At 55.2% G+C, this 27,230-nt stretch overlaps 1 protein-coding gene across 1 annotated transcript; it reads right to left on the reverse strand.

The window, feature by feature from the left end:
• Positions 1-536: 536 nt before the first annotated feature.
• On the reverse strand, positions 537-21,301 carry Col8a2 (collagen type VIII alpha 2 chain). Its single transcript, XM_026393438.2, has 4 exons — positions 21,227-21,301; positions 13,405-13,449; positions 3,155-3,363; positions 537-2,561 (listed from the first exon to the last, which is right to left on the reverse strand). Exons 3-4 carry the CDS (start codon positions 3,345-3,347, stop codon positions 643-645), a joined length of 2,112 nt encoding a protein of 703 aa, XP_026249223.2. The 5' UTR covers positions 3,348-3,363; positions 13,405-13,449; positions 21,227-21,301; the 3' UTR covers positions 537-642.
• Positions 21,302-27,230: the final 5,929 nt, after the last annotated feature.

Here is a 27,230-nt window from a genome sequence, read left to right on the forward strand (position 1 = left end):
CCCCATATGCAGTTGGAGCAGGGAATGTCCCTGCCATGGGCAGGCCTGATGCCACAGCATCACTCTGGGGTTGCATTCTTGGCCGAGTATCCACACTGACCTCCTTGATGGTCCCTGTCTTCTCCCTTTCTCCTAAAGGGAAACAAAAACTTCAGAAAATCCACTGTCATATGCTGGAGGTCCTTGGGGAGCTGGAAGAGCCCCCCCAACCAAGGACTGGCAGGGAGCCCATGCTCCATTTCTTGAGCAGGTGTCATCAGTGGCCAGCAGGAAGGGCTGACTGACTCCTCTGGTAGATGGCCAGGGAGCTCAGCCCCTTCTCTGCTCCTTAGGGGCCCAGCAGCATGCAGAACTCATGGGGGCTAGGCTGAGTGTCCTGGGTCCACCTGCAGACCAGGCAGGACAGGAACAGGGTGACCCCAACCCTGCACAGATGGCTGGGGTAAAGACTCAGGCCAACCGCTTCCAGAAACAATATCAGCCAGCATACTGTAGGGGAAAGCAAATCAAGTCTCCTGGGCCACCGTCACCTCCGCCTCTGTTCAGCCTTTGGTTTGTTCTTTAAATGGAGGTCTTTGTAACTGAAAAGGTCACTCTACCACTAAAGAGGAGGCGGCCAGGGCAGCAGGGCCCCACTGTGGGTTATGTGGGGCAGAGCAAGAATCCTGAAAAGGACGAGTGGATGTACTCGGTGGAGTAGAGGCCATTGGCCTGGTCCGAGGGCATCTGCACCCAGACCTGGTCATTGGGCCGCAGCTGGAGCACAGCCCCGCCAGATGCCTGGTCCAAGTAGCCCTTCTTGTATTCATCATAAGTGTAGGTGGCTGGCACATTGTTCTTGTACAGGGCCACCCACACATTGGTGCCCTTGACATGCACATGGTAAGCAAAGTAGTAGACGCCGCCCACAGGACAGGTGAAGATGCCTGTGGCTGGGTTGTAGCCGCTGTGGCCATTGTAGAGAGTCCGGTCAAACTTCACAGGCATGCCCGAGGCAGGAAAGGGCGAGGTGAGCACGGCAGTGAAGGCTGGCGTGGCCTGGGCCGACAGCTCCCCCAGCCCAAACCGCGGCTTGCCGCCTTTGCCCAGCACGGCACCCTCCACACCACCATTGGGCAGGTGCAAGCCTGCGATTCCAGTCTCATCGAAGGTCCCAGGGGCACCAGGGGGCCCTGGAGGCCCTGGTGGCCCAGGAGGGCCTGTGAGTCCTGGGGAGCCAGGAACTCCAGGGGGCCCTGTGGGCCCAGCAGAGCCAGGTTCCCCTACTTTCCCCTCTCCAGGGGGCCCTGGCAGGCCTGGTTCACCCTTTAGGCCTGGCAGACCCTGGGGCCCAATAGGGCCAGCTGGGCCCTGGAGACCTGGGATTCCTGAGGGGCCCCTCAGACCAGGCTGCCCAGGGAGGCCCAAGTCACCCTTCTGCCCTAGGGCTCCTGCCACCCCTGGTCCTCCAGGGCGACCCGTGAAACCTGGCTCACCCTTGGGCCCAGTTGGTCCAGGGGGGCCGTGAGTCCCAGGAAGTCCCCTCTCACCTGGGAGCCCAGGTTTCCCAGCCAGACCACTAGGTCCTTGATCACCCCGAATGCCAGGCACCCCTGGGGGTCCTATGGGTCCTGTCTCCCCCTTAGGTCCAGGGGGCCCACGTCTACCAGGGAGCCCTGCAGACCCAGGAAGTCCAGGGGGGCCCCCAAGGCCCTGTGGTCCCTGCTCTCCTGGCTCCCCATCTTCCCCTGGCTCACCCCTGTCCCCCAAGAGTCCTGGGACCCCAGCTGGGCCCCTATCCCCCTTGAGGCCTGGCAGTCCTGGCATCCCATAGCCAGTGGGGCCTATCAGGCCGGGGGGACCCCGGGCCCCTGGTTCCCCTTTGGCCCCTGCTGGGCCTTGTGGCCCTGGCAGCCCTGCTACCCCTGGCACCCCCACACCATCTATCCCAGGGGGTCCTTTTGGACCTATAGCTCCTGGCTCCCCCCTAGGGCCTGGAATCCCAGGAGGCCCAGACTCACCCTTGTCTCCAGGGACCCCAGGCAGCCCATCCAAACCAGGTTTGCCTAAGCCAGCTGGACCAGGGAGGCCAGGGGGTCCAGGGGCACCTCCCTGCCCAGGGGCTCCAGGCAGCCCTGGCTGGCCCACTCCATTATCCCCCTTGAGGCCTCGCTCTCCTGGGGGTCCAGGCTCTCCCTGGGGCCCTGGCTCCCCCTGGAATCCTGGGGGGCCTGGTACCCCCTGAGCACCTGGTTTTCCAGGGACAGTAATGCCTGAGGGACCAGGGAGGCCAGGGGGCCCTGGTGGCCCCCGGAGGCCCTGGTCCCCTCGTATCCCTGGCTCCCCCCGAAGTCCTGGCTGTCCGGGTGGTCCAATCTTGCCTGGGAGCCCTGGAGGACCAGCCTTGCCCATCCGAGAGAAGCCAGGGGGGCCAGCAGGGCCAGGCTGCCCATGGAGCCCTGGCTTTCCAGTGCCTGGTTTTCCTGGGAAGCCAGGAGGACCAGGGGGGCCCCGAGGCCCAGGCTTTCCAGGAGGGCCTGGCTCTCCTTTCAGGTCCATTGGCAGCAGCGGTAGAGGCATTTCTGAAAGAGACAGAAAGAGATAAGGGACAGTGAGGACCTGGGCAGCAGAGATGGAGGACCCCATCTACCCATTCTTCCATGGCACTATGAAGCACCCTGGGCAGGAACGAAGCTCTCTATCTGCTCATGAGGACCACTCCCTGGACTATCCTTCTCTGCTCTCATGGAAGACGGAACTCAGGTGTTGTCCAGTGGCCATCTTGGGGGCTTCAGGTTGTTTTCCCCCAGGGGACCCAATACCCAGCCTTCCCCATGAGCTTAGAGGACTCTCATTCCTGCATGACCTGGGAGCAGAATGGCCACCAGGTGGCACCAGCAGCTCAACTTAGAACCAGTTAAAACCGAACCCACAAGCCCGGCACTCTCATGTATACCTTCTGACCCATCCCATCTGAAGACCACCGGCACTGGGCCAGCTACAGCCCGATTCCAGGCCCTCCCAGGCTGACAGGCCCTGGGCCAGCCTCAGAAAGGAAAGCAGAGATGGGGAAATCTGTGGCAGGGACTGAAGGGCTTCAAGGGTCTGGGGAGGTCAAGGAGCTCGCAGGGAGAGTCAGGAGCTCTTTGAGATACTGAGGGGCAGGAGGTCTCACCCAGGAACTGGCCTTTGCCCTCTCGGAAAGGTGGTCCCACGGGTCCTTTCTGCATGGGCTGCACGTACTTCACAGGAGCGTAGCCTGCTGCCCCACCAGCCCCGCCGCCAGAGGTCGCCCGAGGCCCACACCCCAACAGCAGCAGCAGCAACAGCAGCAGCAAGGAAGGTAGAGGTGTCAGAGCCCCCCGCATGGCGTCCGTGGGCGTGCTGCAGGGAGAAACGGGCGCCATCAAGCCAGCCCCTGGGTGGTTGGGAACCAGCCCCAGGGGCTCACAGAAAGATCTGAATTTATTTATTTATGGTACCAGGGGTTGAATCCAGGGGCATTTGACCACTGAGCCACATCGCCAGTCCATTTCTGTATTTTTTTTTTTAATTTATTTTTTAGTTTTCGGCGGACACAACATCTTTGTATGTGGTGCTGAGGATCGAACCTGGGCCGCTCGCATGCCAGGCGCTACCGCTTGAGCCACATCCCAAGCCCCACATTTCTGTATTTTTTAGAGACAGGGTCTCAAAGAGTTGCTTAGGGCCTCGCTAAATTGCTGAGGCTGGCTTTGAACTCTCAATCCTCCTGCCTTATTCTTCTGAGCTGCTGTGATTATAGGCGTGCCTACCTTGCCCAGCTCAACAGAATTTCTCATTACTTTTTTTCTTTTTGGTGGGTAACAGGAGTTGAACCTAGGGGCACTTTACTACTGAACTACATCCCCAGCCCTTTTTATTTATTTTGAGATAGTGTCTCCCTAAATTGTCCAGACTGGCCTTAAACTTTTTAATCCTCCTGCCTTAATCTCCTGAGATGCTGGGATTATAGGTATGTAATCCTGCACCCAGCAAAAGACCCAAATTTAGATATTATTCATAAGTGACTCCCAAATTGACAGGGATCTGCAGGAATTAGGTCCTAGACCTCTTCCAAGCCTGCTGTAGTTTTCCATCCCAACTACCCAGACTCACCCAGCCTCCATAAGACCACAGCCTCCCCCAGACCACTCACTCTCGGCACCCAGATGTGCCTTCTAGAACGCCAATCTGACTTTGGCAAGTCCTCTGCTGAAAACCCTTTGATGATAACCCCCACTACTATTTGCTGGGCCAGGCACTGGATTGAGACCTTCCAAGATCTGAACACATTTAAATCCCACAAAACTTATAAAAACTCTCATCCCCATTTTCTAGAGGATAAAACTAAAGTAAAGGAGTCTGGGGTTGTGGCTCAGCGGTAGGCACTCACCTAGCACGTGCGAGACGCTGGGTTCGATTCTCAGCACCACACATAAATAATTAAATAAATAGATAGATAGGTAGATAAATAAATAAATGTGTTGTGTCCAACTACAATTAAAAAAATTTAAAAAAAAAAAAAAAGTAAAGGTCTCCAGGAAGCAGAGCTGCGACTTGGCAGGTCCACCCAACTCCACGTTTTGTTGATGACCTTCTGAGCTCCCTGAGCTCCCCCTGGCTTCAGGGTAAGTCTGTAGTGCTTATTAGTGCTTAGCACACAGGCCTTAGCATTTTTTGTTTGTTTGTTTGGTTCCATCAAAACATTTTATTTGTATGAATTGTGAATTTTACATCCCAGGATTTTGCCTCCTGTGTGTATTAATCTTGCAGCTGAGGTTCAATATAATGAAACTAAACTGGAGGGACAAGAACTGATTATTCTGCCATTTTTCTAGGTCTTTGAGCTGCACATCAAATCAGGGGCTCACTCCACACTTGCTTAACTACTGCCTGTGAAATTCAAAATTTTCCCAGCTGTGTAATCCTCAATGATTTCAGACTCACCAACGTAATTATGCCTCATCATCAAAGGAAGAAACCGGACTAATGACTCTGGAACACAGTCTAGTAAGAACCTAGCTTTTGCCTCTTCTCAACATTATTGAAGTTCTAGAGAGTTTCAGCCAGAACATTCACGAGTACCACTGTGAGGACTCAGAAAAATGCAGAAAAAGCTCCATGCCTTTTTAATCTGTTCTGTGCCTGTATTTCTTTCTTTCTTTTTTTAAAAAATATTTTTTAGTTGTTGATAGACCTTTATTTTTATTTATTTTTATGTGGTGCTGAGGATCAAACCCAGTGCCTCACACATGCCAGGCAAGTGCGCTACCACTGAGCCCCAGACCCAGCCTCCTGTGCCTGTATTTCCAACCCCATGACCTACTTTTCTCCCCACCTCCACCCCAGTAACCCAGAATTTACAGTTCCCAGATCCCAGGGAGCCTCACACTCCTGGGCCTTTGCACCTGCCCTTCCTCTGTGTGCAATGTTAAGTTCATCTCCTACTCATTGTGTTCAAAGCCCAGGGAGGCTGTCACCTCCCTCTGTAACACTTCTCAACAGTTCACCTCCCCCCCTCCATTACAGCAGTTAGCCGAGCTAAGAAAACAAGGGCTGTGTGGGGAGAGGGACAGGCTCTGGGGTCAGTGGCCAGCCTGAGTCGTCTACTCACCCAGAAGTAGGGGAGTCTGAGCAAGTGGCTCCCTTATCACGCACAAAATTTATATGTGAAGCACGCCACAGTGTTCTTCACAATAATCCAAAGTAGAGACCACCCAAGCATCCATCAAGTGAAGAATGGACAGCAAAATGTGCTAGGTCCATACGATGGATGGACTGACTGACTTAGAGACACAGTCTCACAGTGTTGCTCAAACTGGCCCTGAACCCTGGACTCAAGCAGTCCTCTTGAGGAGCTGGGATGGGACTACAGGTATATGCCACCATGCTGGGCTCAAAACAAGTTAACCACCTGCTTCTCAGGGCCACTGTGATAACCTGATGCCTGGTTAGAGCTGGTGCCATCTTCCCAATAAAGACTATGTGGCATTTTTCACACCCAAGGAAAGTCCCCCTTCCTTTCTGCTTTGGGTTCCCCTCATCCCACCAGGGACCTCAGCCCCTGTGCTCAGAGTGGGCAGATTCAAGCTCATTCTCTCAAGGGGCCCAGGAGACTCGTGCAATGGCCACTCCTGGGCCACAGTTCCAGGGCGTAGAGAGGAAGCTTGGGGCTGGGGAGCAGCTCAGTGGAGGAGCAGTCACCCAGCACACACGAAGCCCTGGCTCGTATCCCCAGCATAAGAAGAGAAGGAAGGAGAGAAAGAGAGAAGGAAAGAAAGAAATGGAAGCTTAGATCATAAAAATCTTGCCCAGGACACACATGATTTGGATGTGCCAGAGCAGAAGCCTCCTCCAGTTGCCCTCAACACAGGTCACCTGCCTTATCTTTTTTTTTGGGGGGGTACCAGGTATTGACTTCAGGGGCACTCAACCACTAAGCCACATCCCCAGCCCTATTTTGTATTTTATTTAGAGACAGGGAATCACTGAGTTGCTTAGTACCCCACTGTTGCTGAGGCTGGCTTTGAACCGTGATCCTCCTGTCTCAGCGTCCTGAGCCTCTCAGATTACAGGTATGCGCCACTGTGCCCAGCTCACCTGCCTTATCTTGCTATAACTAATGCCAGGACTAACTGAGGTCACACTGCACAGGCCTGGGAATGCTGATGGAGGGTCCTGCTGGACACTGTGCTAATGTTGGACGTTTCACCCTGTACAAGCCTGTGATGGACACTATCCTTGTTTCAGATATGAGGAAATGGGGTGAGGCGGTCCCCCATTAACAGCACCACAGGCAGAACCTAAACCCAGGCAGCCTGACTGGAGCCCAGCCCCTCATCACCATGCCACGGCACCTCTCCAGAGTACAGCAGGGCAAGGCCCTCCTGCCTGGGTCACCTGAGCTGAGGGAGTGGCGGGGGTGGGAGCTGCTCACACATGCACAGAGCCAGATTCTGTCTGCCAGGTACATGGAGGACAGAAAAGTAGAAGTGGGGGGCACAGCAAGGAGCAGGAAGCAGAGAGAGAAGAGGGAGTAGCTTCTGGCCTGGATAGGCCAGGGCCAAAGTCATGACACACCACCAGAGGACCCAGGTCTGCCCTGGCTCGGGGGAGGTGACGACGTGATGGAAGGTGCCACCAGAGGGTGTCCAGGCAGGCAGGGTGCCAAAGGAAGAGCCCAAGGCTAGCTGGGAGCAGGCCCCCCAGCACCTTATCTACCTTTCATTCCTCTTTGGTAATGGGGACCCTCCAGGAAGTGTCCCTGAGCCACCCATCCCTCACAGCACCTTCCACAAACTATGTGTGTCTGTGTGCGTATAAGAGAGGGATCACGTACACGCACCCGCCTCACTGAGATCGGAGACCGGGTCTGAAGCCTGCCCCCAGAGCAGGTATTTCAGCAAGTGAGGAGAGAAGTGAGGGTGACAACTGAGACAGAGGTACCAGGCACAGCCCAGATGTTTAGCAAACAGATGATTCGGTTCCCCCAGCATCAGGGGAAGAGGTGCTCCCATGTGACTCCATCCTACAGACTGGGAGACTGAGGCTCCGAGAAGCTCAGTGATGTGAGCGTGCAGTTAGGGCAGGGAGCTGGAAATGGGGCAGAGGTCTGTGGGGAACCAGGGCTCTTGGTCATTAGGGCCCGCTGCCCTGGGGGAGGTGGGGGGCGAGGAGAAAGAGTACCAGAGAGCTGAAGCTGCAGGGTACTGGCCAGCAGAAAGGAGAGGCTCTCCCAGCCCCAGAGGTGCCATGGGTGGGGAGGAGGGGACTGCAACCTTCAGAGGGGAGGGGGCATGTGCACAGGTTTGGGGGGTGGAAATGAGCCCACAGCAGTGAGAAGGGTGTGCCGAGCCTGTCCTGGCACTGCAGAAAGAAATGATGCTCTTGGAATTGCACAACAGGGCAGTCACAGTGGGACAGGTCACCCAGCCAGTCACCATGAGGTCCATGCCCACCTGCCTCCTGTCCAGTCACTCCCTCCCCACCACACTCGGGCCTCTTCCGGTTCTGGGCCCCAACCACTCTCCCCCTCAGGGACCTGCACTTACTTTTGCGCACTGCGGAAGCACATCCCATGCCTCCCTCTGCCCTGCTGCCTGGGAAAGCCTATCATAGCCTTGTCCCCTGGAGCTCTCCTACTCTCCCTGTCCCCATGCTCCCCCAACTCCATGCCTGGCTCTGGGCCTGGATGGCACATGGCAATGCTCCAGTGTTTGACAAACTCAATTCACCATGAAGTTTAAAGAGCACACTAATAACTCACTCTATCCCTTCCTGGGACTCACAGACACATGTCACATATGCCTCCAAGCCAGAGGGGTCATCTGGGCTAGAATGGGAAAAGGTGAGGACATGATATTCCCTCAATCAACCAACTTCACTAAGAACAACCTGCTCTGTAATAGAGGAGCAAAAGGTAGAACAACTGGATTCATTTGTACTTTGTTCTCGAATGAGCAATTCAAGCAGAGGGGCAAGCTCTGTCCATAACTGGCTGTGTGACCTTGGGCAAGTGATCACCCTCTCTGGTGACCTCCGGAAGTGAAGACAGGAAGGGGGCAGGGCTGGCAGGGGCTGGAGTCTGTCGGAGGTGGGACACTTTCAGGAGACGCTGATTCAGGGGATTGAGCAGTGGCGGCGGCGGGGTAGACTTGGTGTTTGGACAGCTGCAAGTCCTTAACGGGGATTTCCCCCCTTTTCAACAAATCCCCGTAAAACAGCATTTCATCCAAGTCAGCGTTTTGTGGCAGCCTGGCCTCCTCCCAGGGAGGCCAAGGAGACTGGCTGGAAGCAGGGGATGCTCCTGGGACTTGGAGACCAAGGGGGTGGCAAATGGGCCTCCGCAGAAATAAGTGCCTAAAGCAGATCCCTCCCCTGGAAATGGCGAACGGTGACCTTTCCGCCCAGTCCCTCTCCCGCCGGCTCTGATCGGGGTGGGTCAGCAGGGGGGCCCCGCGATGCCACCGGACCCGGAGCCTGCCCACCCCCAGCCGCTCCCCGGAGGCGATTGGAGGTGCGCGCGCAGGTTCCCGGGGACACCGCAGGGTGGCGCCACGTGGCCCCGCGGCGCAGGCGGAGCGAGGAGCGGGCAGACCCCGGGCGGCCCCGCCCGGCCCGAGCCCCCAGCCCACCGCAGCCGGGCGGCTGCAGCCGGGGCGGCGGGAGCCAAACCACAGGTATGCTCGAGACGCTTCCTGTGGCGGAGACTGTCTGCGGGATCCGGCTGCCCGCGGCCGCCCGCCCGGTGCCTCCCGTCTCCGCCCGGCCTCCTCGCTACTCTTCCTCTCTACGCGCTCTCTCTCTTTTTTTAAATTTTAATTTTTTTTCCAATTTGGGGACTGGGGATTGAACCCAGGAACACCTAGCCACTGAGCCACATCCCTAGCCCTTTTTATATTTTATTTAGAGGCAGGGTCTCGCGCAGTTGCTTAGTGACTGAGGCTGGCTTGGAACTTGCGATCCTCCTGCCTCAGCCTCCTAAGTCTCTGCGATGACAGGCGCGCACCACCAGGTCCGGCTTCTCTCCCCGCTTCCTCGCTCTGACTCACCTGCAACACCACCGCCCCCAACACCTGGCCCAGTCTCTGCCATCTCATGAGATGGCAGCATTTCTAAGCAACATCTCTCTTTCATCCCTTCAAAGACTCAGATGACCTGCCACCAAAGGATAGGAACTTGTGCAACAAACGCCATTTTCTGGCCTTGCCATTCCTGAGGTGAGCCCCAAAGTCTGCTTAGGACTAGGGCGGCACTGTGGGTCTGGGGGCAGAGTAGAGGGAGCGCCCTCCTCACCCACTGCGCCCTCCAGCCCTTCCCAGCCAAGCTTCTGCAAGGAACGTCACCGCCCCTCACCCCACGTGCTCCACAAGGCCCCTCACCAGGGCCATCCTGTCCTGGACCCTGCTCTCCTCCTGCCTTAAGGGCTTTGCCTCCCATTCTCCTCAGCTCCCTTCCTCTGCCCATGTGCAGACCCGGGCCCACCTCCAGGAGCTGGCTGAGCCCTGCCGTTCCCTCCCCTGGATGTGTCTCCTGCAGCATCCCCTCTTGCCAGCTCCCCAGTCCCCTGGCTACAGTCCCATCACCAGCCTCCCCTGAGCCTTAGACTCCACTGTTCACCTGTCAGCCCAGCATGGCTGCCTGCCCTCCACCCACACTGCTGTCATCTCCTCCTCACTCATTACTTACTTCTCCACCCCGGTGCCCACGCCAAAAATCTGAACATTGCTTCTGACCCTTCCTTTCTTCCAGGGAAGTAAGGAATCTTTCAATGCCTTGGTCCAATTAGAAAAGGGCACCCTTGCTGGGTGTGGTGGCCCACGCCTATAATCTCAGCAGTTTAGGAGGCTGAGGCAGCAGGATCAAGAGTTCAAAGCCAGCCTCAGCAATTTATCGAGGCCCTAAGCCACTCAGTGAGACCCTGTCTCTAAATAAAATACAAAAATGGGTTGAGTACATGGCTGCTCAGAGGTTCAGCACCCCTGAGTTCAATCCTCAGTCCCAGAACCAACCCCCCCCAAAAAAGAAAAGGCTACCTTTCCTCTTAGCCAACTCAGCCCCTACTTATGGTCTTTCTTGAATATTCTCACACAATAACCAACCCACACAACTGTACATGACATCCCTATTCCTTTCTCACCAAAGTACCCAGTCTAATCCTGTGGGCTTTACCTCCTCTTTATTTCTCTCATTTCTGCTCCTTCCCCACACCCTCTGCCCTAATACAGACCAGTCAGTAAAGGCTTCTTAAGTTGCCAGGCTTGTTGGATGGGGGGATGCACACCTGCAATCCCGGTGACTCAGGAAGCTGAGGTGGAAGGATTGCAAGTTAGAAGCCAGCCTCCGCAACTTAGTGAGACTCTGTCTCAAAACAAAAAAGTAAAAATAAAAGAGACTGGGTACATGGCTCAGTGGTAGAGCATCTGTGGGTTCAACATCCAGCACTCACACACAAAAAATTTAAGTGGCTACATTCTCACTTAGATGATTATAAGAGTCTCTTACCCAGCCCCACCCCGGCTTCTCTTTTCAACATGTCCTGCATTGACCTCAACAATGCTTCTCAAACTCCAGCCTGTTTCAGAATCAAGACGATCTGTTAGAACCCAGATCCCTGGGCCCCATCCTGAGTCAGTGGGGGGGGGGATCTCCATCTCTAACAATCTCCCAGGTGAAGCTGCTGCTGCCTGTCTGTGACCATCCTTTGACACAGCTCTGCCCATGGTTGTCCCCTGCTCTGGGTTCTCCAGTGACTCCCTAGTAGGGACAGGGTTGACTGTCACCATATTGTGCTGCAATTCATGTGGCTTTCTCAAGAAGGAGGCCTGTTTTAGACGTGGCAGGCTGTGGACCAGAGGAAGGAGCATGCAGTGAGGGGAGACGGGTGTCGGGCACAGCGTGGCAGGGCCCTGAGGTCGTGGGAGAGGAGCTCTAAGAGCCGAGTGAGGGGAGGGCAGGGGATTGGCAGGATTCAAAGGCCACACGGATGTGTGCTGTGACCCTTCCTCCATGTTGTGCTGATGAATTCAGATTGTTACCTGTGTGACTCTGGCATCTCGTGTCCCCATATCTGCCCAACCATCTCCGCTGGGGACCGCCTATCTCTGTCCTCTCCCACATCCTTTCTCTAGATCTCTGAGTCTCAGTCTCTGTAACTCCTGAGCTGTTGGCTGCTTGCCAACTCCTCTGGACGGCCAGCACTGGTGGGCCCCGCCTCTCACGCTCCCCTCGGGTCCACCTGCCCTCCTGGGACAGCGCCTGAGTAGCTGCACATGGTCTGGCAGGGACTTGGGGGTCTGGCACCCAGGAGCAAAGCCCCGTCTGCTGGATCACAGTGAGGCTCTCAACCCCCCAGCCCCAAGTTGAGCTTGTGGCCAAGAACTGCTCCCAAGGCAAAGGGCTGCCTGGAATCTGGGAGCTGGAGGGTGGAGGGAGGTGGCCAGGCTGGGGCGGGGCTGCCTGGGGACCCCCTCAGTGTGCCCTCTCCCATCTTGTCTGTCCCTACCAGGTTTCAGTACCACTCAAGGGCCCAACATCCCTCACCCTGGCAAGTGAGGTGCCCAGACACCAGGGGACCTCAATTTTGGAAGCGAAATTAAAAGAAGGCTGGAAGGAGAGGTCAGAGTCCAGAAGTCCAGAGGGGCAAGTGACGGTGGCACAGCTCTAGCTGAGAACAGAGCGAATGTCTGGAATGGAGGAGGCCATGCCCTCCCCCCTGGGGGACACCCACATTTAGGGAGTGAGAGAAGCCCCGGGCTCCACCCCCAGAATCCAGGCACCCAGACTTCCCACTGCCCCCTAACCTCCACCACCTGCGTGATCCTCTCTGCCCTTCCTTCCTGCTCTCCTCCTCCAAGGCGACACTGCCACATTTGAGACCCAGTGCAAATGCCTCCTCCTCCAAGCAGCCTTCCCGGCCTCTGTCCCTGGAGCACCGTCCCCTCCTCCCTGAAGCCACCCTGCCTTGCGGGGCCGAGGCTGGCACTCCACCGGTGCTCAAGTCTGCAGCTGGCGCTCCGGTGCTGACCATCCCGGCCCACTTCAGCCCAGCCCCCCAGGGGGGCGACTTAGGGGAGCCCCTGTCTCTTTGTGGCTCTTCCCAAGTCTTGCATCCTTCTCAGCTCTGAGTCAGCGAGGGCTGGGACAGAACTTCCCTCCCTGCAGGTGGCCACCTTCGCTTCTGCTCATCTCTGAGTCTAGACGCCCCACCAGGGAGACAAAGCATTCGAGGAGGTAAGGACAGCCAGAAGGGACAGAGGAGCCAGACGAGGCCAGGAGTGGGCAGGTCCAGGACAACCAGGGATCCTCAGGCCAGCGGCCAGGACAGCTGGCTCTTCCCCACCAAGGGGCCCCGCCTTGGCAGTGCCGAAAGGCCGGCTGTGAGCCTCTGACCAGGACCGACAGGCTGCAGCCCGGCCCAGCCCCAGGCCTGCAGGCGGGCCCCTCACTGCCCCTCGCCCTCGCCTTCTGGTTCGCATTTGCAGCCTTTTCCGGAGCACCACCCGCGCCTGCTGCGCCCCAGCCTGCCAAGATTCCTGGGCCTCCACAGCTTCCCCGCATGGTGGCGGCAGGCGGCAGCAGGAGGGGCCAGGCTGGGCAGGGAGGGGGTCTGGCAGGAGTGTGGCCAGGCCACTGCACCCAGACCGGGCCAAACAAACAGGGCTGCGCCAGGGAGCAGGGAGAAATAGTTCAAAAATGAGAGAAAGCTGCTTCCGAGTTGGGCCGGAGTTTTAAAGAACAGGCTGCAAGGAGCTGAGGTCACCTGCAAGAGGGCCCACCACAAGGATATCCTGGGCCTGGGAGGAGCTTCTGCTGCAGCAGGAGAGAGAGAGGTTAGACAGCAAGAAGCACAGGCCTCATCCAGCCTGGGATATCAGAAAATCCCACCCCCAAAATCTAACTTACCTTTCAGGTTGGAGGGGCCTGGTAAGGTCCCAGCAGAGGCAAGGCCTGAGGATGAAGGAAAGCAGCAGTGAGAAGACACCAAGAAGCCAGGCAAAGTGGTTCACACCTGTGATTTCAGCAACTGGGGAGGCTGAGGCAGGAGGATCACAAGTTTGAGGCCAGCCTTGGCAATTTAGTGAGACCCTGTCTCAAAACAAAAACTAAAAAGTGCTGGGGTTACAGCTCAGTGGTTGAGAACCCCTGGGTGCATCCCCAGGATCAAAAAACAAACCAACAAACAGATGGAAGCCTAGGAAGCCTCTGGCCCGGGCCCAAAGCCACCCCAGGCCTGCTGCCTGCTTTCCTGAAGTCCGCTGGAAACTCAGCCCCAACCTCACCTGCCTCCTCAACGCGCCCCCAGAAGTGCCTCCCCCGCCAGTTCTCCATTCCCTCCAGGCGCACTCGGCAGCGTATGCCTGCCCTGGGGATGACCACGTTCTGTCCGGAGGCCCAGGCTGAGGACACCTCTTCTGTGTGCCAGGGCCCACACTGCTGAAGGCCCTCCTCTGTGTCGAACCTGGTTTTGGACAGTCTCTACTCTGGGGGACAGTCCTTGCTAGGACAGCTCCTACCATATGGGGACCCAGGGCTGCATGTTTCTGCCCTGTGCCCTGACCTACTGAGGAGGAGCTGGGGACCTCAGAAACTCAGAGCAAGGAACACTCCCTCCTCCAGGAGCTCCCCTGAAGACTGCACGGAGGAGGGGGATCCTGAAGGAAGCTACCTGGCAGATACAGGAAAGCCAGAGTGCTGTGGGGTCAGGGAGGACAAACAGGAACTGACGTTGGGACAGGACAGGAAGGACCCTAAGTGCACGAAATCCTTGGGGAGCCAGGGAAGGTTGCTGAGCAGGGAGGTGATGGGGTTAGAACCCTGGATGGCCAGGTCCGCATTCCTGCCTCCACCAAGCAGGGCGCTGGGCTCGGTCAACAGCCCCAGTCCAGGTCACACTGTGTACAGAGAAGCTGGGGCTGGAATCCAGACCCAGACATGACTCCTGGGTGGCTGGGGAGGGGATGCCCAGCCAGCCCACCTGGCAGGGAGGCCTACGGATGCGTCACTCTCTCCCCCAGCTGCCTGCTTGCCTCTGTCCGCTCCCATGGAAACTCTGACACCCGCCCGCCCTCCGCTAGCTGCACAGGCAGCCAGACGCCAAACCAGCAGCTCCTCGGCCTTTTCTCTCCACCTCGGCGGACCCTGCCGCCATCCCTGCTCTGACGCCACACCTGAGGTGCTCAGGAGGCCACTTTCTGAGCCGGGTCTAGGGATGAGGCTAGGCAGGGGGTCCTTACACTCGGTCTCCCCCCAGCCCCTCCCCAAACCTGCAGCCCGGGAAAATGACCAAGGTGAACTCAACCGGCTGGAGGTGGGGAGAGGTGATGGGACCAGGCTGAGGGAATGGCATGGGGTGCAGAGTGAGAAGACCCTGCACATATTGAGGCCGTGGAGAGATGAAAACAATATGGCCAGCAAGTGAAGCAGCTCCCCACCGCCAGCACTCGCTCCCCACACCGTGTGCTAACACCCTTCTGGGTATTCTCCTGGATCCTTTCCTTTAATCCTCACAATTACCCAGTGGCACCAATATTTTGTCTTCCCTTTTTACAGATAGGGAAACTAAGGGACAGAGAGGTTATGTAACTGGCCCAGGGTCACACAGATTGTGAGGGGAAGAACCTAAATTTAACCCTGGCTCTTGGCTACAAATCCTGCAATCTTAACCACCAGCTGACTGTACAGATGATGAGCGTGAGGAGGGCTGCCTGGGGTCAGGCAGAAATGCCTTGAATATCAGGGGCAGCGACCTGGGCCCATCCTAAAGCCGGCTCCCCTTCTCTATCCATTTTTAATAATAATGATGGCCTCTAATGGTCTTAATGATAATGGTCTCTAAACCACACTATAGCACCAGACACACACCAGGCATTGCTCTATCCAACCCCCTATAGCCCTCAAAGGGTAAACTGTTGTCCCATTATACTGAGGAGGAGCACTGAGGCCCAGAGAGGTGACAGGACAAGGAAATGAAGTCGGGAGGATCTGTCCAGACCCAAGGCAGCCAAGCCCTGCAGTTGGGCTTCCTGAAGACCTGGGCCTGTTCCCCACTTCCGCTCTTGCCACACACCTCCCCCACCTGCTGCCTCAATCCAGATGGCACCAGGGGCAAGCAAGGCTGGGCACAGAGTTACTACAAAGGGGCTGCCTGGGCCTTCTTCAATGGGACTCTGTTCTTCACCTCCACCCCCAACCTTCTCTAATCCCCTTCTTGAGTCCCTCCCTGGCGACATCTCCCCTTTGCACAGGGCCTGCCACTGCCTTCTAAATCCCAGGCCAGAGGTAGGTGAGACAGCCTGCACTCCCCACTCCCAGCGGCCTCAGAGAGCTGCAGGACTCCCAAGGAGGCTGGCCGGGGTCTCAGCCCACCTCCCACTTCAACTCTCCAAACCAAGCTGCTGGGGGTTATGAGTGAACAGCTGGCTCCTCCCAGACGGGGGGGGGGGGCAAAGAGTCCTTTTCTGAGCCCCCACAATGGGCAGATTCTGGGCCAAGAGTCTTATTTTTTGAGGGGGGGGCATACCAGGGATTGAACTCAGGGGCACTCAACCACTGAGCCACATCTCCAGTCCTATTTTGTATTTTATTTAGAGACAGGGTCTCACTGAGTTGCTTAGTGCCTTGTTTCTGCTGAGGGTGGCTTTGAACTTGCAATCTTCCTGCCTCTGCCCACCAAGCCGCTGGGATAACAGGCGTGCACCACCACGCCCTAAGAGTCTTCTTTTTTAAATCATGAGTTAAGAGAACCACTCTGGAGCCCAGCTGTGTATGTTCTTATCCCAGTCATCTACCTGTGCCTCAGCTTCTTCATCAATGAAATAGGAACAAGCTAGACACAGTGGCAATGCCTGTAATCCCAGCTCAGGAGGCTGAGGCAGGAAGATCACAAGTTCAAAGCCAGCCTCAGCAACTTAGCAAGGCCCTAAGCAACTTAGTGAGACCCTGTATCAAAATTAAAAAAATAAAATAGACTGGGGGTGTGTCTCAGTGGTTAAGTGCCCCTGGATTCAATCCCTGATACCAAAAAAAAAAAAATAATAATAATAATAGGAACATTTCCTACTTCACAGAGCATTTCTTTTTTGTTTTTGTTTTTCATTTTTTGTTGCTGGGGATCAAACCCAGGGCCTTGTGCATGCAAGGCAAGCACTCTACCCACTGAGCTGTATCCACAGCCCTCGCAGAGCATTTGTGAGGATTAAACAAGTTGTGCACATTGGACCTGGAGCAGAGCTTGGCGTATAGGATTATTCAATAAATGCTCACCTTACTATTATACATATCATCACCATGACACCTCCCGGCAGCCTCATTTTATAGATAAGAAACTGAGGCTTAAAGAAGTCATTTGCCCAAGGTCACCAGTTAGCCAGAGAGGACATCGGGAGCTTGGTCCCAACTGAGTACTCCCCAGAGATGCTGAGGACAGCCCCCTAGCTCCTCAGAAGAGACACGGTGTTCCTGGGGGGCCCTGCATCCCCCACCCACCTCCTGACTGACTTCAGGGGCTCCGCCCGCCCCCAGCCCCTGCAGCCTCTGCAGGAGGGGCTCCGCATTCCTGGCTAAGCGGCCGGATTTGCTGTGCTCCGGGAACTATGAAAAGAATGTTCGCCACGAGCTGAGCCGTGGTCGCCTGTCAGGGAGCGTGGCCCGAGGGCCCACGCAGAGCTCTGTGGCAGCCAGCACAGTGGGAGAGGAGGAGGCTAAACTGGAGGGAGAACTTCCGGGTTGTGAGGGCTGCAGACATTGGATGGGGGTGGAGGCCAAAGGGTCGGCCTCTGGGATCTTCCAGGGGAGGAAAAAAGGACCCTGTGCCCTCAACCCCCATGTTCCTCACTGCGGCTGCAGCCAGCGCCAGGCCGCTTTACTGGCCCATCTCATGGATGCGAGCAGGACACGGGAAAAGATCATTTGAGGTCACACAGCAGCCAGCGGCAGCACTGAGACAGAGGCAGGGCCCTGGGCTCAGGCCACCTTCCTCACCGAGGCTGCCCGCTGGGTCCGCTGAGGTTCTTAGACTCTAGAAAGTACCATCTGAGCCCTCCTGATCTAGGTTCTCCTTGGGCCCGACTTTCCTTTGTGGGTACTCCCACGCTGCCCACCCACCCCAAGAAACACCTTGTGCTTCAAAAATGCCTGGCACACTGTCCACGCTCAGGAACCAAGCCTCCGTTCCTTTCCCCACTGACAAGCACCGGGAGAGCGAAGCAGCCCTGGAGGTCAGTGGGGAGAACAAGAGCCATGTTTTCCAGAGGTCTGGGAGGGAATCCTGGTCCAGCACTCAGCAAACAGGCTGCTCACCCACCTCGCTGAGCTCCACTTACCCCTCTGTTAAACGGGCCACCAATCCCCACCTTGCAGCACAAGGATTAAGTGAGACATCTGAGCATAGAGCCTGGTAGACAGTAAGTACCCAAGAAACTCCTATTGTTCCCACTCCTCAAGGGGACAGAAAGAGGTATTAAAATTAGAGAACTTCAAGTGACAAGGTTTCCAGCACCTCAGGTCCTTTGATGTGCCCTGTGAGGAAGGGCAGCCTTTGTGAGGACCCTGCATCCAGGGTCCTAGTCTCTGGTCTCAGTTCTGTCACTGGCCGCTCAGTGACCTCAGGTGATCTTTCCCCGGAGTTTCCTAATCTCTTCCTTGCGATGGGCCAGTAATGTTGGCCTGACTTTTCTCATGGGGCACTAGCCCTCACGTGTGGGCCCCTCTGCCCTCCAAGAGCAAGAAACCCACCCATCCTGGTTGCAGGGGACAGCTACCCTTCCGTTCAAAACTTTCCAAGAATCTGAATGGAGGGAGGGCCAAGTCCTCCCTAGTCCGTTCCCAGGGTCCAGAAAGGTGGAAGGTACACTGCTCAGAAATGTGGGTGGAAGTTCTAGGTGCTACCCTCCATCACCAGTGTGACCTGGGACTACCCCTCACCTTTCCACATGCAAAATGATCCTGGTATTCCTATTGTGTAGATGGGAAACTGAGGCACAGAGATGGAAAGTGACAGGTCTGTCTGACTCCCAGGATGAGCACTTCTCCATACTGCGCACACCACTTTCACTTGAGAGCTTCTGTCTACACCCCACCCACCCTGGATATGTGCACGGAGCAGAGTGGATCTGGAATTCTCTTCCTGGGAGTGTGATTTCCATGGCTGGTGTCTGGGCACATAGGTGCCCACTCTGATCTTATATACCACCCAGGCTTCTCCACACACCCATGGACTCCCAGGGCCCACCCCTGAACTCAAGATCACCCAGCCCCCAGTCATTCCAGTTTCAGATCCCAGAGGCTAAACCCTCATCTCTCCTGTACCTCCCTCCTCTGGGGATAGATCACAGCCACCCTGAGCAAGGTTCTTTTTTTTTTTTTTTTTTTTTTTTTTAAAGAGAGAGTGAGAGAGGAAGAGAGAAAGAGAGAGAGAGAATTTTTAATATTTATTTTTTAGTTCTCGGCGGACACAACATCTTTGTTGGTATGTGGTGCTGAGGATCGAACCTGGGCCACACGCATGCCAGGCAAGCGCGCTACCGCTTGAGCCACATCCCCAGCCCCTGAGCAAGGTTCTTGACCGACCTACTCCTCATCCCAGTCAACTAGTCGCTCCCCCCATTCCTCTCCATCTTTTTCTTCTTATCCCCATGGCAACCACCTACTTAAGCCCCCTTCACCTTCCTCCCCAAACCCTGTCTCCCTGACTCTGAGATTCCCCCAGAGCAGCCACAGTGACCTCCGGACTGTATCACTCCACAGCACACACCCTGTTCCTGGACAAGGCTCTTGGAAGTCTGCCCTCAAGTAGATGGATTCCCTTGCACTCCCCACTGTGTGATCCGGCAGTCCCCATCACTCACTGTCCCTGAGTCCGCTCAGCCGGGAAGACCTCCCACTCACCCCTCCACCCTAGGCACCTGTGAAAATTCTCATTGTCCTTGAAAGCCTTCCAGAGAGTCCTCTTGGATTCAACCCCCCACACCCCTGCAGTTTGGGGTGCATGGTGCCTTCCTCTGGTGCCTTGAGACCATAGTGGCACCCCACATGAGAGGCCATTGGTCTCTCTGTTCTTCTACCCCACTCTATATCCTTGCAACATGGATGGGACCACCTCATCTGAGGCCCTACTTCCCTACAAAGGGGTCCAAGCCTGCCACTGGGGTTCTGGACTGAGCTGGGGGGCCTGAAGGATAGGGAATCTAGGCTCAGCCATCCTTTGGCCTGGCTCAGGTCCAGGGCAAGGGAAGTAGTGGGGCTCAGGGGCTCAGGCTGCCGGCCCTGTTTGGAATCTTTGCCCCCGCTGTTGCTACCAGACACATGCACCTCTACTCTTTCCTTCCCCTTCCTCTGAGCCAGAGTGAAAACACTCATGTTCACTGCAGTAGACAAAGTGAAATCGGAGAGAGACCCTGGTGAGCGAGTGGGTGTGAGCATATATATGCGAGCTGTACTGTCTGAGAACGTCTGGCTGGGCCATGTGAGGCCTGATGTGTCTGTAGGAGTCTGGGCGCGCGTGTGCGTGTGTGTACACGCGCACAGGCCACTGTTTTAGCGTTTGTGGTGGTGTGTATTTCAATAGAGTGTGCTCGCGCATGTCTAATGAATGTTTGATTCAGTGTGTGATTATTGTGTGTGACTCTCTGTGGGAGGGAGTGTAGCTGTCCTTTTGGAGTGATTGTGTCTCTCAGTGTTTACCAGCCCGGTGGGAGGCCAGCAGGGGCATCTATGCCCTGACAGATTGCCATTTCTCCTTGGTGTCTCTCCCAGATCCCTAACCCCTTCCCTAAGGACATTCTCTGCTCAGGGGAGTGAGGATCAGTCTATGTTAGCTCAGTCCTCAAGAGGGACACTCAGCTGCATGACCCTCCGGCAGACAGGTAGAAGGAAGGCTTCTGGGTTGCCAGGTCACTCTGCAGGAGACCAGTGGCATTTTTGTCAGAAATCTAGCATGGTCTCTCCCATTCAGGTATCAACTCAGGTACACACCCCACACACACAAGTAAACTCAGAGGAGTCTGGAGATTCCTGGGCCCTTCTCACTAACTAAGCCCTTCTCTACCTGGGGCCTCCCGGGCCACTGTGTCCCCAGTCCCAGGGCAGAGACACCAGGAAGGTTGTTTGGGGACCCTGGGACAGCTGCTGCTCTTTATCAGGCATCAACTCCCTCGACCCCTACAAGTCTCAGCCTCTGGCTGGGGCATCCCTCAGAACCTCAGTCTCCAGTTTGGGGTGGGGCTATCAGGAGGGACTCAGGGGACAGAGGCAGAAAAACGGAGTTACTGAGAGGTCCGGTCCGAAGCAATTCAGAAATGGCAGAAAGACGGGAAGAACGCGGAGGCTGGGAGCGCTGGGGGGGGGGCTCTAAGACCCCTCACCTCCCCCTGCTTCACCACGCTGCCAAGGAAGTTTTACAGGTGTGACGCGAGACTCTGAGGGGTGAAGCGACACGCCCTGAGCCACATCGTCCGGGATTCCACCCGGCACCATCTCAAGCTGGAGCCCTCGCTCTGGGAAAGGAAGGGAAGAGGGGGCTTTCTCCAGGTTTCTGGCCCGGGGCGAGGGCGGGAAACGGGGCGCAGGGAGTGGGTGGACTCCCCCATCCTAGCGCCCTGGCCCAAGCCCGCCATCCCGTCCCGACCCCCGGGGTCCGAGGCGCCGGCGCTGACGTCCGGTGTCGTCTCGGGAAGCCTGGCCGGGACCTGCCCGGAGCCCCCAGCCCCTGCCCGGTGCCCACCTTTACCTGCGGGGCGGCGCGGGCGCTGCTCCAGCCCTCGAGGGCGGCCGGCGGCTCGGCGGGCGGCGGCGTCGGGGTCCGCGCCGGCGGGGCTGCGCGTAGCTGTGCCGGCCGCCCCTCGTCGCTGCGGAGTGGGCGGGCGCGGGAGGGGCGCGGCGGGGCGGGGCCTCGCCCTCCTCTTTCCACAGCCACGGCCAAGGCCGGCGCCCCGCCCGGCCCGCGCCCCGGCCCGCGCCCCCTCCCCACCGCACGCGCTCGGGGATCCCAGCGCACCCCGGGACGCGCCTCCACGCGCCCTGAGCCGCCCGAGCCTACGTCGGGGCCCCAGGTGGCCCCACGGACCCCTGCCCTCGAGGGAGGGCTACCTGTCGAGGGAAGACAGAGGCCGCTGCTTAGAAGGGCTCAGGGTGCGGTCCATGCGGGGAAGGGGCAGCACAGGGGTGATGGCTCTGTGAGGGGTCCACAGAAGACCCCCGCAAACCGTGACCCAGACTGAGCCAGGACTCACAGGAAGGGTCAGTCGATGGGCTAGTCCCATTAGGGAGCAGGACCAGTGTGGTCACAGAGGCAGGCAGTGGCCACTCCGGAGCTGGTTAGACTTCACTTCCCTGGAAATGGGGAGCCAGCCATGGAACTCTGGAGTGATCAAAATGATGCTCTCAGAGCCCCCGGGCTGCTGTGTGGAGAGTGGAGGAAGACAGAGGCAGGGCTACCGCTGAGGAGGCTGCTGGAATAGTGGGGCATGGCCCAGTGAGGTGGAGGTGGGAGGAGGGAGGGTCAAGCGTGAGAGGAGCTGAGGAGGCTAATAGGCAAGGTCTGAATGTTGGGGTGAGAGGCCTAGAAAGAGGGAGGCATGGAAGACAGCAGGCAGGTTCTGGTTAAGCATAGGGAGATGGGGTGGAGGAGAGTGGTGGGATGCACTGAGTGGGACTTCCATGTATCCTGAAGGGAAGGGAGAGTTCCTGGCTAGAGAGTAGGAGTCCTCTTTGTTCAGCTGGCATCTGATATACTGGAGGTGAGGAGCAGGCCCAGGGAAGCAGTGCTGGACAGGGTTCCTGCACAGGTCAACATGTCAGCAAAGGACATACAGAGCAGACTGAAAACCCAGGGCCTCACCCAAGGCAAGCATGCTACCTGAGCTACATCCCCAGCCCTTTATATATATATATATATATATTTTTTTTTTTTTTTAATTTTGAGACAGGGTCTCCCTAGTTTGCCCAGGCTGGCCTCCAATTTGCAGTCCTCCTTGGCCTCCAAGGATCTGGGATTATGAGTATACCATTCTCAGCTAAGACAGTGTGTTTCTAGAAGGTCAGGGAGGCCCACAGGGCCAGGTGTCACACCAGAGTGTCCTTTGGGACCAGCAGTTAAGGATGGTAGTTGGGGTGGGAGCCAGGGCCAGTAGCCAGCATGCAGAAGCTAAAGGAGCAACTGCAGGGAGGAGGTAGAGGCAGGGAATGCAGAGGGGAAGTTTCAGTGAACTGAGGCTGGGGTGAGAGAAGCAGACTGTGTGTGTGTGTGTGTGTGTGTGTGTGTGTGTGTGTTCTAAGTGGGTAAGAGCAGAGCCCTCAACAGGTCCAGAAGAGTAGCAGGAAGGGCCCAGGCTGTCTGTCTCTGTGTCAACTCCCCCCACCCCTCCTGCTGCATGCCCTCCAAAGGCCTCCCACTTTGCTGTCCCCCTGCCAAGGTACACACCAGCCCCGCCACTCCTCAGTGGGGCCTCTTGCCCTCACCCACCCCCAGAGCCTGGGCCTACTCTATCCCACCTCTCAGATTGGGGAAGTTGCCAGGGGTCTTTGGGTCTAGCCTCCTGGCCAGGACCAGCCCAGGGGAACTATAGGGAAGCCAGGCTGGAGGACTGTCTGAGGAAGAGGAGGGGGCCTGGCTAGCAGGGTAGCTAAGAGGACACTGGCAGAAGGTGGATAGCTGGGACCCTCCTCCAAAGCTGGTGTGAAAACCAGTCCCTGGCTGGGGATCCGATGAGGACTGAGGGTGTGGGGACTCAGCAGCCAGGACTAATGATGGTATGGATTCTGGAGCAGACTGCCCGGGTTCACATCCAAGGGCCACCAGTCACCAGCTAGCTGTGTGCCCTTCAGCAAGTTGCTGAACCTCTAATGCCTCGGCTTTCTCATCTGAAAAGCTCTATCAGCTGCTGTGAAGATCATAGTGGTTAATCTTAGTGTAGAGCACTCAGCTCTGGGTGAGCTGCCCCTGGAGAGCAGAGGCAAGTTCAGTGGAGAGGGCCTGGTGAAGCAGGTGGGCTAGGAGAGGCACACACACAGCTGGGAAGGGCTTCCACAGGCTTCACGCACATGCCCGCACTTAAATCCAAACTCCGTGTGTCCCCCACTCAGATCCCACCCTTGAGTCTCCTGACTTGCTCCCTCCTCTTCTCCTGAGGCACTGGGCAGGCCTCAGGAGAAAGGCTAAGTGGCATACATGTTCCCAGCTCGCCCGGTCTTCCTTCCCTTCCCAGTGCCCTGCGAGCGAGTTGGTGAGGCTCCAGCTCCTCCTTTCAACCAGTTCTGGGATGCCAAGCCTGGGTCCTGCCCACTGCCAAGTATGTGGCCCCCAGTGTTCACTGGCTGTCAGGTTCCAATAGAGGCTGAGATAGCCTTGCCATGACTTTGTGGCTGTTGTCTCCTTGTTCACCAGACTTTTGCTCAGTAACCCTCAAGGTAGGAAGTCAGTGTCCTGGAGGGAGAAGTCATAGACCGATACACCAAGGCTCACCTCTGGGCTAGACCAGCCCAAACTCCCAACAGGACTCCCACTCCACTGCCAGGGGCTTATCCAGTGGTGTCTGGATATCAGTGGGTCACTTCTACCTGTGGTCACTTGCTATGTACCCTAGGCAAGTTGCTATTCCTCTCTGAACTTGAATTTGAGATTGGCTAGGAAGGATTCAAGGACTGTTCTAGGTCTGTGCAGGGGTATCAAGTGGGGTGAGCGGGCCTGACATAGTGGCTTCTACTTGTAATTTCAGCTACTCATGGGGCTGAGGCAGGAGGATTGCAGGTTTGAAGCCAGCCTCAGCAACTTAAAATAGAAAGGACTGGGGATGTAACACAGTGGTAGTGCACCCCTGGGTTCCATCTCCAGAACCAGGAAAAAACAGCAAAAAAATGGGGTGGGTGGTTAAACTGAACCAGATGAGGAGCCTTGTAATCTGCTCATGCAGCCCCTGGCAGCACCAGTATTGGCACCAGCCTGGTGGTTCAGGGGGTGGGCTGCGGAGTCAAGCAGACTTGGGTTTGGAACCCAGCGCTGCCTCTCTGTGACTGTTGGCAAAAGATGTCATTTCTCTAAACCTCAACTTCTCTTTATAAAAGGGGGATGACAACAGTGACAGTCCCTAATGACAGCAACTAACGCTCCAGGGCTCTTACCCATGATGGGCACTATTTTGAGCACTTTTTAAATTTATTTTTGTCTTTATTTTTTATTTTTTGAATTCAGGGGCACCCAACCACTGAGCCATACCCCTAGCCCTTTTTTGTATTTTATTAGAGACAGGGTCTCACTGAATTGCTTAGCGCCTCACTAAATTGCTGAGGCTGGCTTTGAACTCATGATTCTCCTGTCTCAGCCTCCGGAGCCCCTGGGATTACAGGTATGTTCCAATGCCCCTGGCCTTGAGCATTTTTTAAAAAATATATTTTTTAGCTGTTGCTGAACCTTGGTTTTATTTATCTATATGTGGTGCTGAAAATTGAAACCAGAGCCTCACACATGCTAGGGAAGTGCTCTGCCACTGAGCCAAAACCCCAGCCCCTATTTTGAGTAGTTTATGTGGATTGACCCATTTAATCTTTTTTATTATATTTTTTAGTTATGGGGGGACACAATATCTTTATTTTGTTTACTTATTTTCATGTGATACTGAGGACCGAACCCAGTGCCCCACATGTGTGAAGCAAGCGCTCTGTCACTGAGCCACAACCCCAGCCCCCATTTAATCTTTTAGATGGGTATTATCAGCTGGGTATGGTGGCACACACCTATAATTGCAGAGCTGGGGAGACTGAGGCAAGAGGATTACAAGTTTGAGGTTAGCCTCTGCAACTAAGTGAGGCCCTAATAAAAAGTGCTAGGGCTGGACACGGTGGTGTACACCTGTAATCCCAGCAGCTCAGGAGGCTGAGGCAAGAGGATCACACGTTCAAAGCCAGCCTCAGCAAAGGAGAGGCTCTAAGCAACTCAGTGAGACCCTGTCTCTAAATAAAATACAAAATAGGGCTGGGGATGTGGCTCAGTGGCTGAGTGTCCCTGAGCTCAATCCCTGATACCAACAAATTGATTAATTAATTAATTAATTAAACAAATAGTGCTGGGGATGTGACTCAGTGGTTAAGTGCCCCTGGGTTCAATCTCTAGTAATGGAAAAAAAAAAAAAAAAAGAAGGCCTGGTGCCATGGCTAACCCCTATAATCCTAGTGATCCCAGTGACTTGGGAAGCTGAGGCAGAAGGATAGTGAGTTCAAAGCCAGCCTTAGCAACTTAGCCAGAACCTGTCTCCAAAAAAAAAAAAAAAAAGAAAAACAACAACAACAAAAAAACAAACCTAAAAAGGGTTGGGAATGTGGTTCAGTGGTTAAACACTCCTGAGTTCAATCGCTCGTACCAAAAGAAAAAGAAAAGCTGGTATCATTGTCCTCACTTTGTAAAACTGAAGCTCAGACTTTAACCGACTCACCTGTGGTCACTCAGCTGGGAAGGGGGTGAGCTGGGGTTTGATTCAGGAAGTGCTTTAGCACTGTCCCCCTGGGCTCCTTAGAACAGACAGTGAGCTCTCTCCAGTACACCGGGAGACAGGGGCAAACCAGGCAGAAGGCCTTCACCAAGAACTTGACCATGCTGCCACCCTGATCTTAGACTTCCAGCCTCCAGTATTATGAGAGGTAAATGTTGTTTAAGAAAAAAAAAAAAAATGTTCAGGGGCTGGGATTGTGGCTCAGCCGTAGAGTGCTCGCCTGGCACGGGTGGGCGGGAACCCGGTTTGATCCTCAGCACCACATAAAAATAAAGGCATTGTGTTGTGTCCATCTACACCTAAAAAGTAAATAAATAAATATTAAAAAAATGTTCAAGGCCCTAGGTTCTATCCCTAGCATAACAACAACAACAACAACAACAACAATAAAGTTAAAAGTGAAGAAGTTAAGGGGCTAGAGATGGAGCTCAGTGGTAGACACTCACCCAGCATGTACAAGCCCCTGAGTTCAATTCCCAGCACTGTAAATAAATTAAAAAGTAAAAATGCAAATCTAAAAAAAAAAAGCAACAAATTTAATATAAGCTTGGCACATAGTAATAACTCCATAATAATCAAGCATTTAATAATAATGTCGGTAGCCATAATTGCTAACATGTAACAATAATAGATATTAGCAATATTGCTATTATTCCACTGTTCTTCCATTCTTTTTTTTTCTTTTTGCATGGGGGATTTAACCCGGGGTGCTCTACTACTGAACTACATATCTCTCCAGTCCTTTTTATTAATATTTATTTTTTTAGTTTTAAGTGGACATAATATCTTTATTTTACATTTATGTGGTGCTGAGGATCGAACCCAGTGCCCCATGCATGGTAGATGAGCGCTCTACCACTGAGCCACAATCCCAGCCCCTTCAGTCCTTTTTTTAAAAATATATATATATATATTTTTAGTTATAATTGGACACAATACCTTTTATTTATTTATTTATTTTAATGTGCTGAGGATTGAACCCAAGGCTTTGCATGTGCTAGGCGAGTGCTCTGCCACTGAGCCACAACCCCAGGCCCTCTCCAGTCCCTTTAAAAAAAAAATTTTTTTTCTTTCTTTTTTTTTGAGAAAGAGTCTCATTAAGTTACCCAGGCCTCAAACTTGCAATCCTTCTGCCTCAGTCTTCCGCGTAACTTGGATTACAGGGATGTGCCATCACACCTGGCTCTCCCCCAATTCCTTCTAAATGTCTCTTTCTCTACCAATAAGAAAACTCTCAGGAGGCTAAGGCAG

This window comes from Urocitellus parryii, unplaced genomic scaffold, assembly GCF_045843805.1.
Source record: "Urocitellus parryii isolate mUroPar1 unplaced genomic scaffold, mUroPar1.hap1 Scaffold_321, whole genome shotgun sequence".
Lineage (NCBI taxonomy): Eukaryota > Metazoa > Chordata > Mammalia > Rodentia > Sciuridae > Urocitellus > Urocitellus parryii.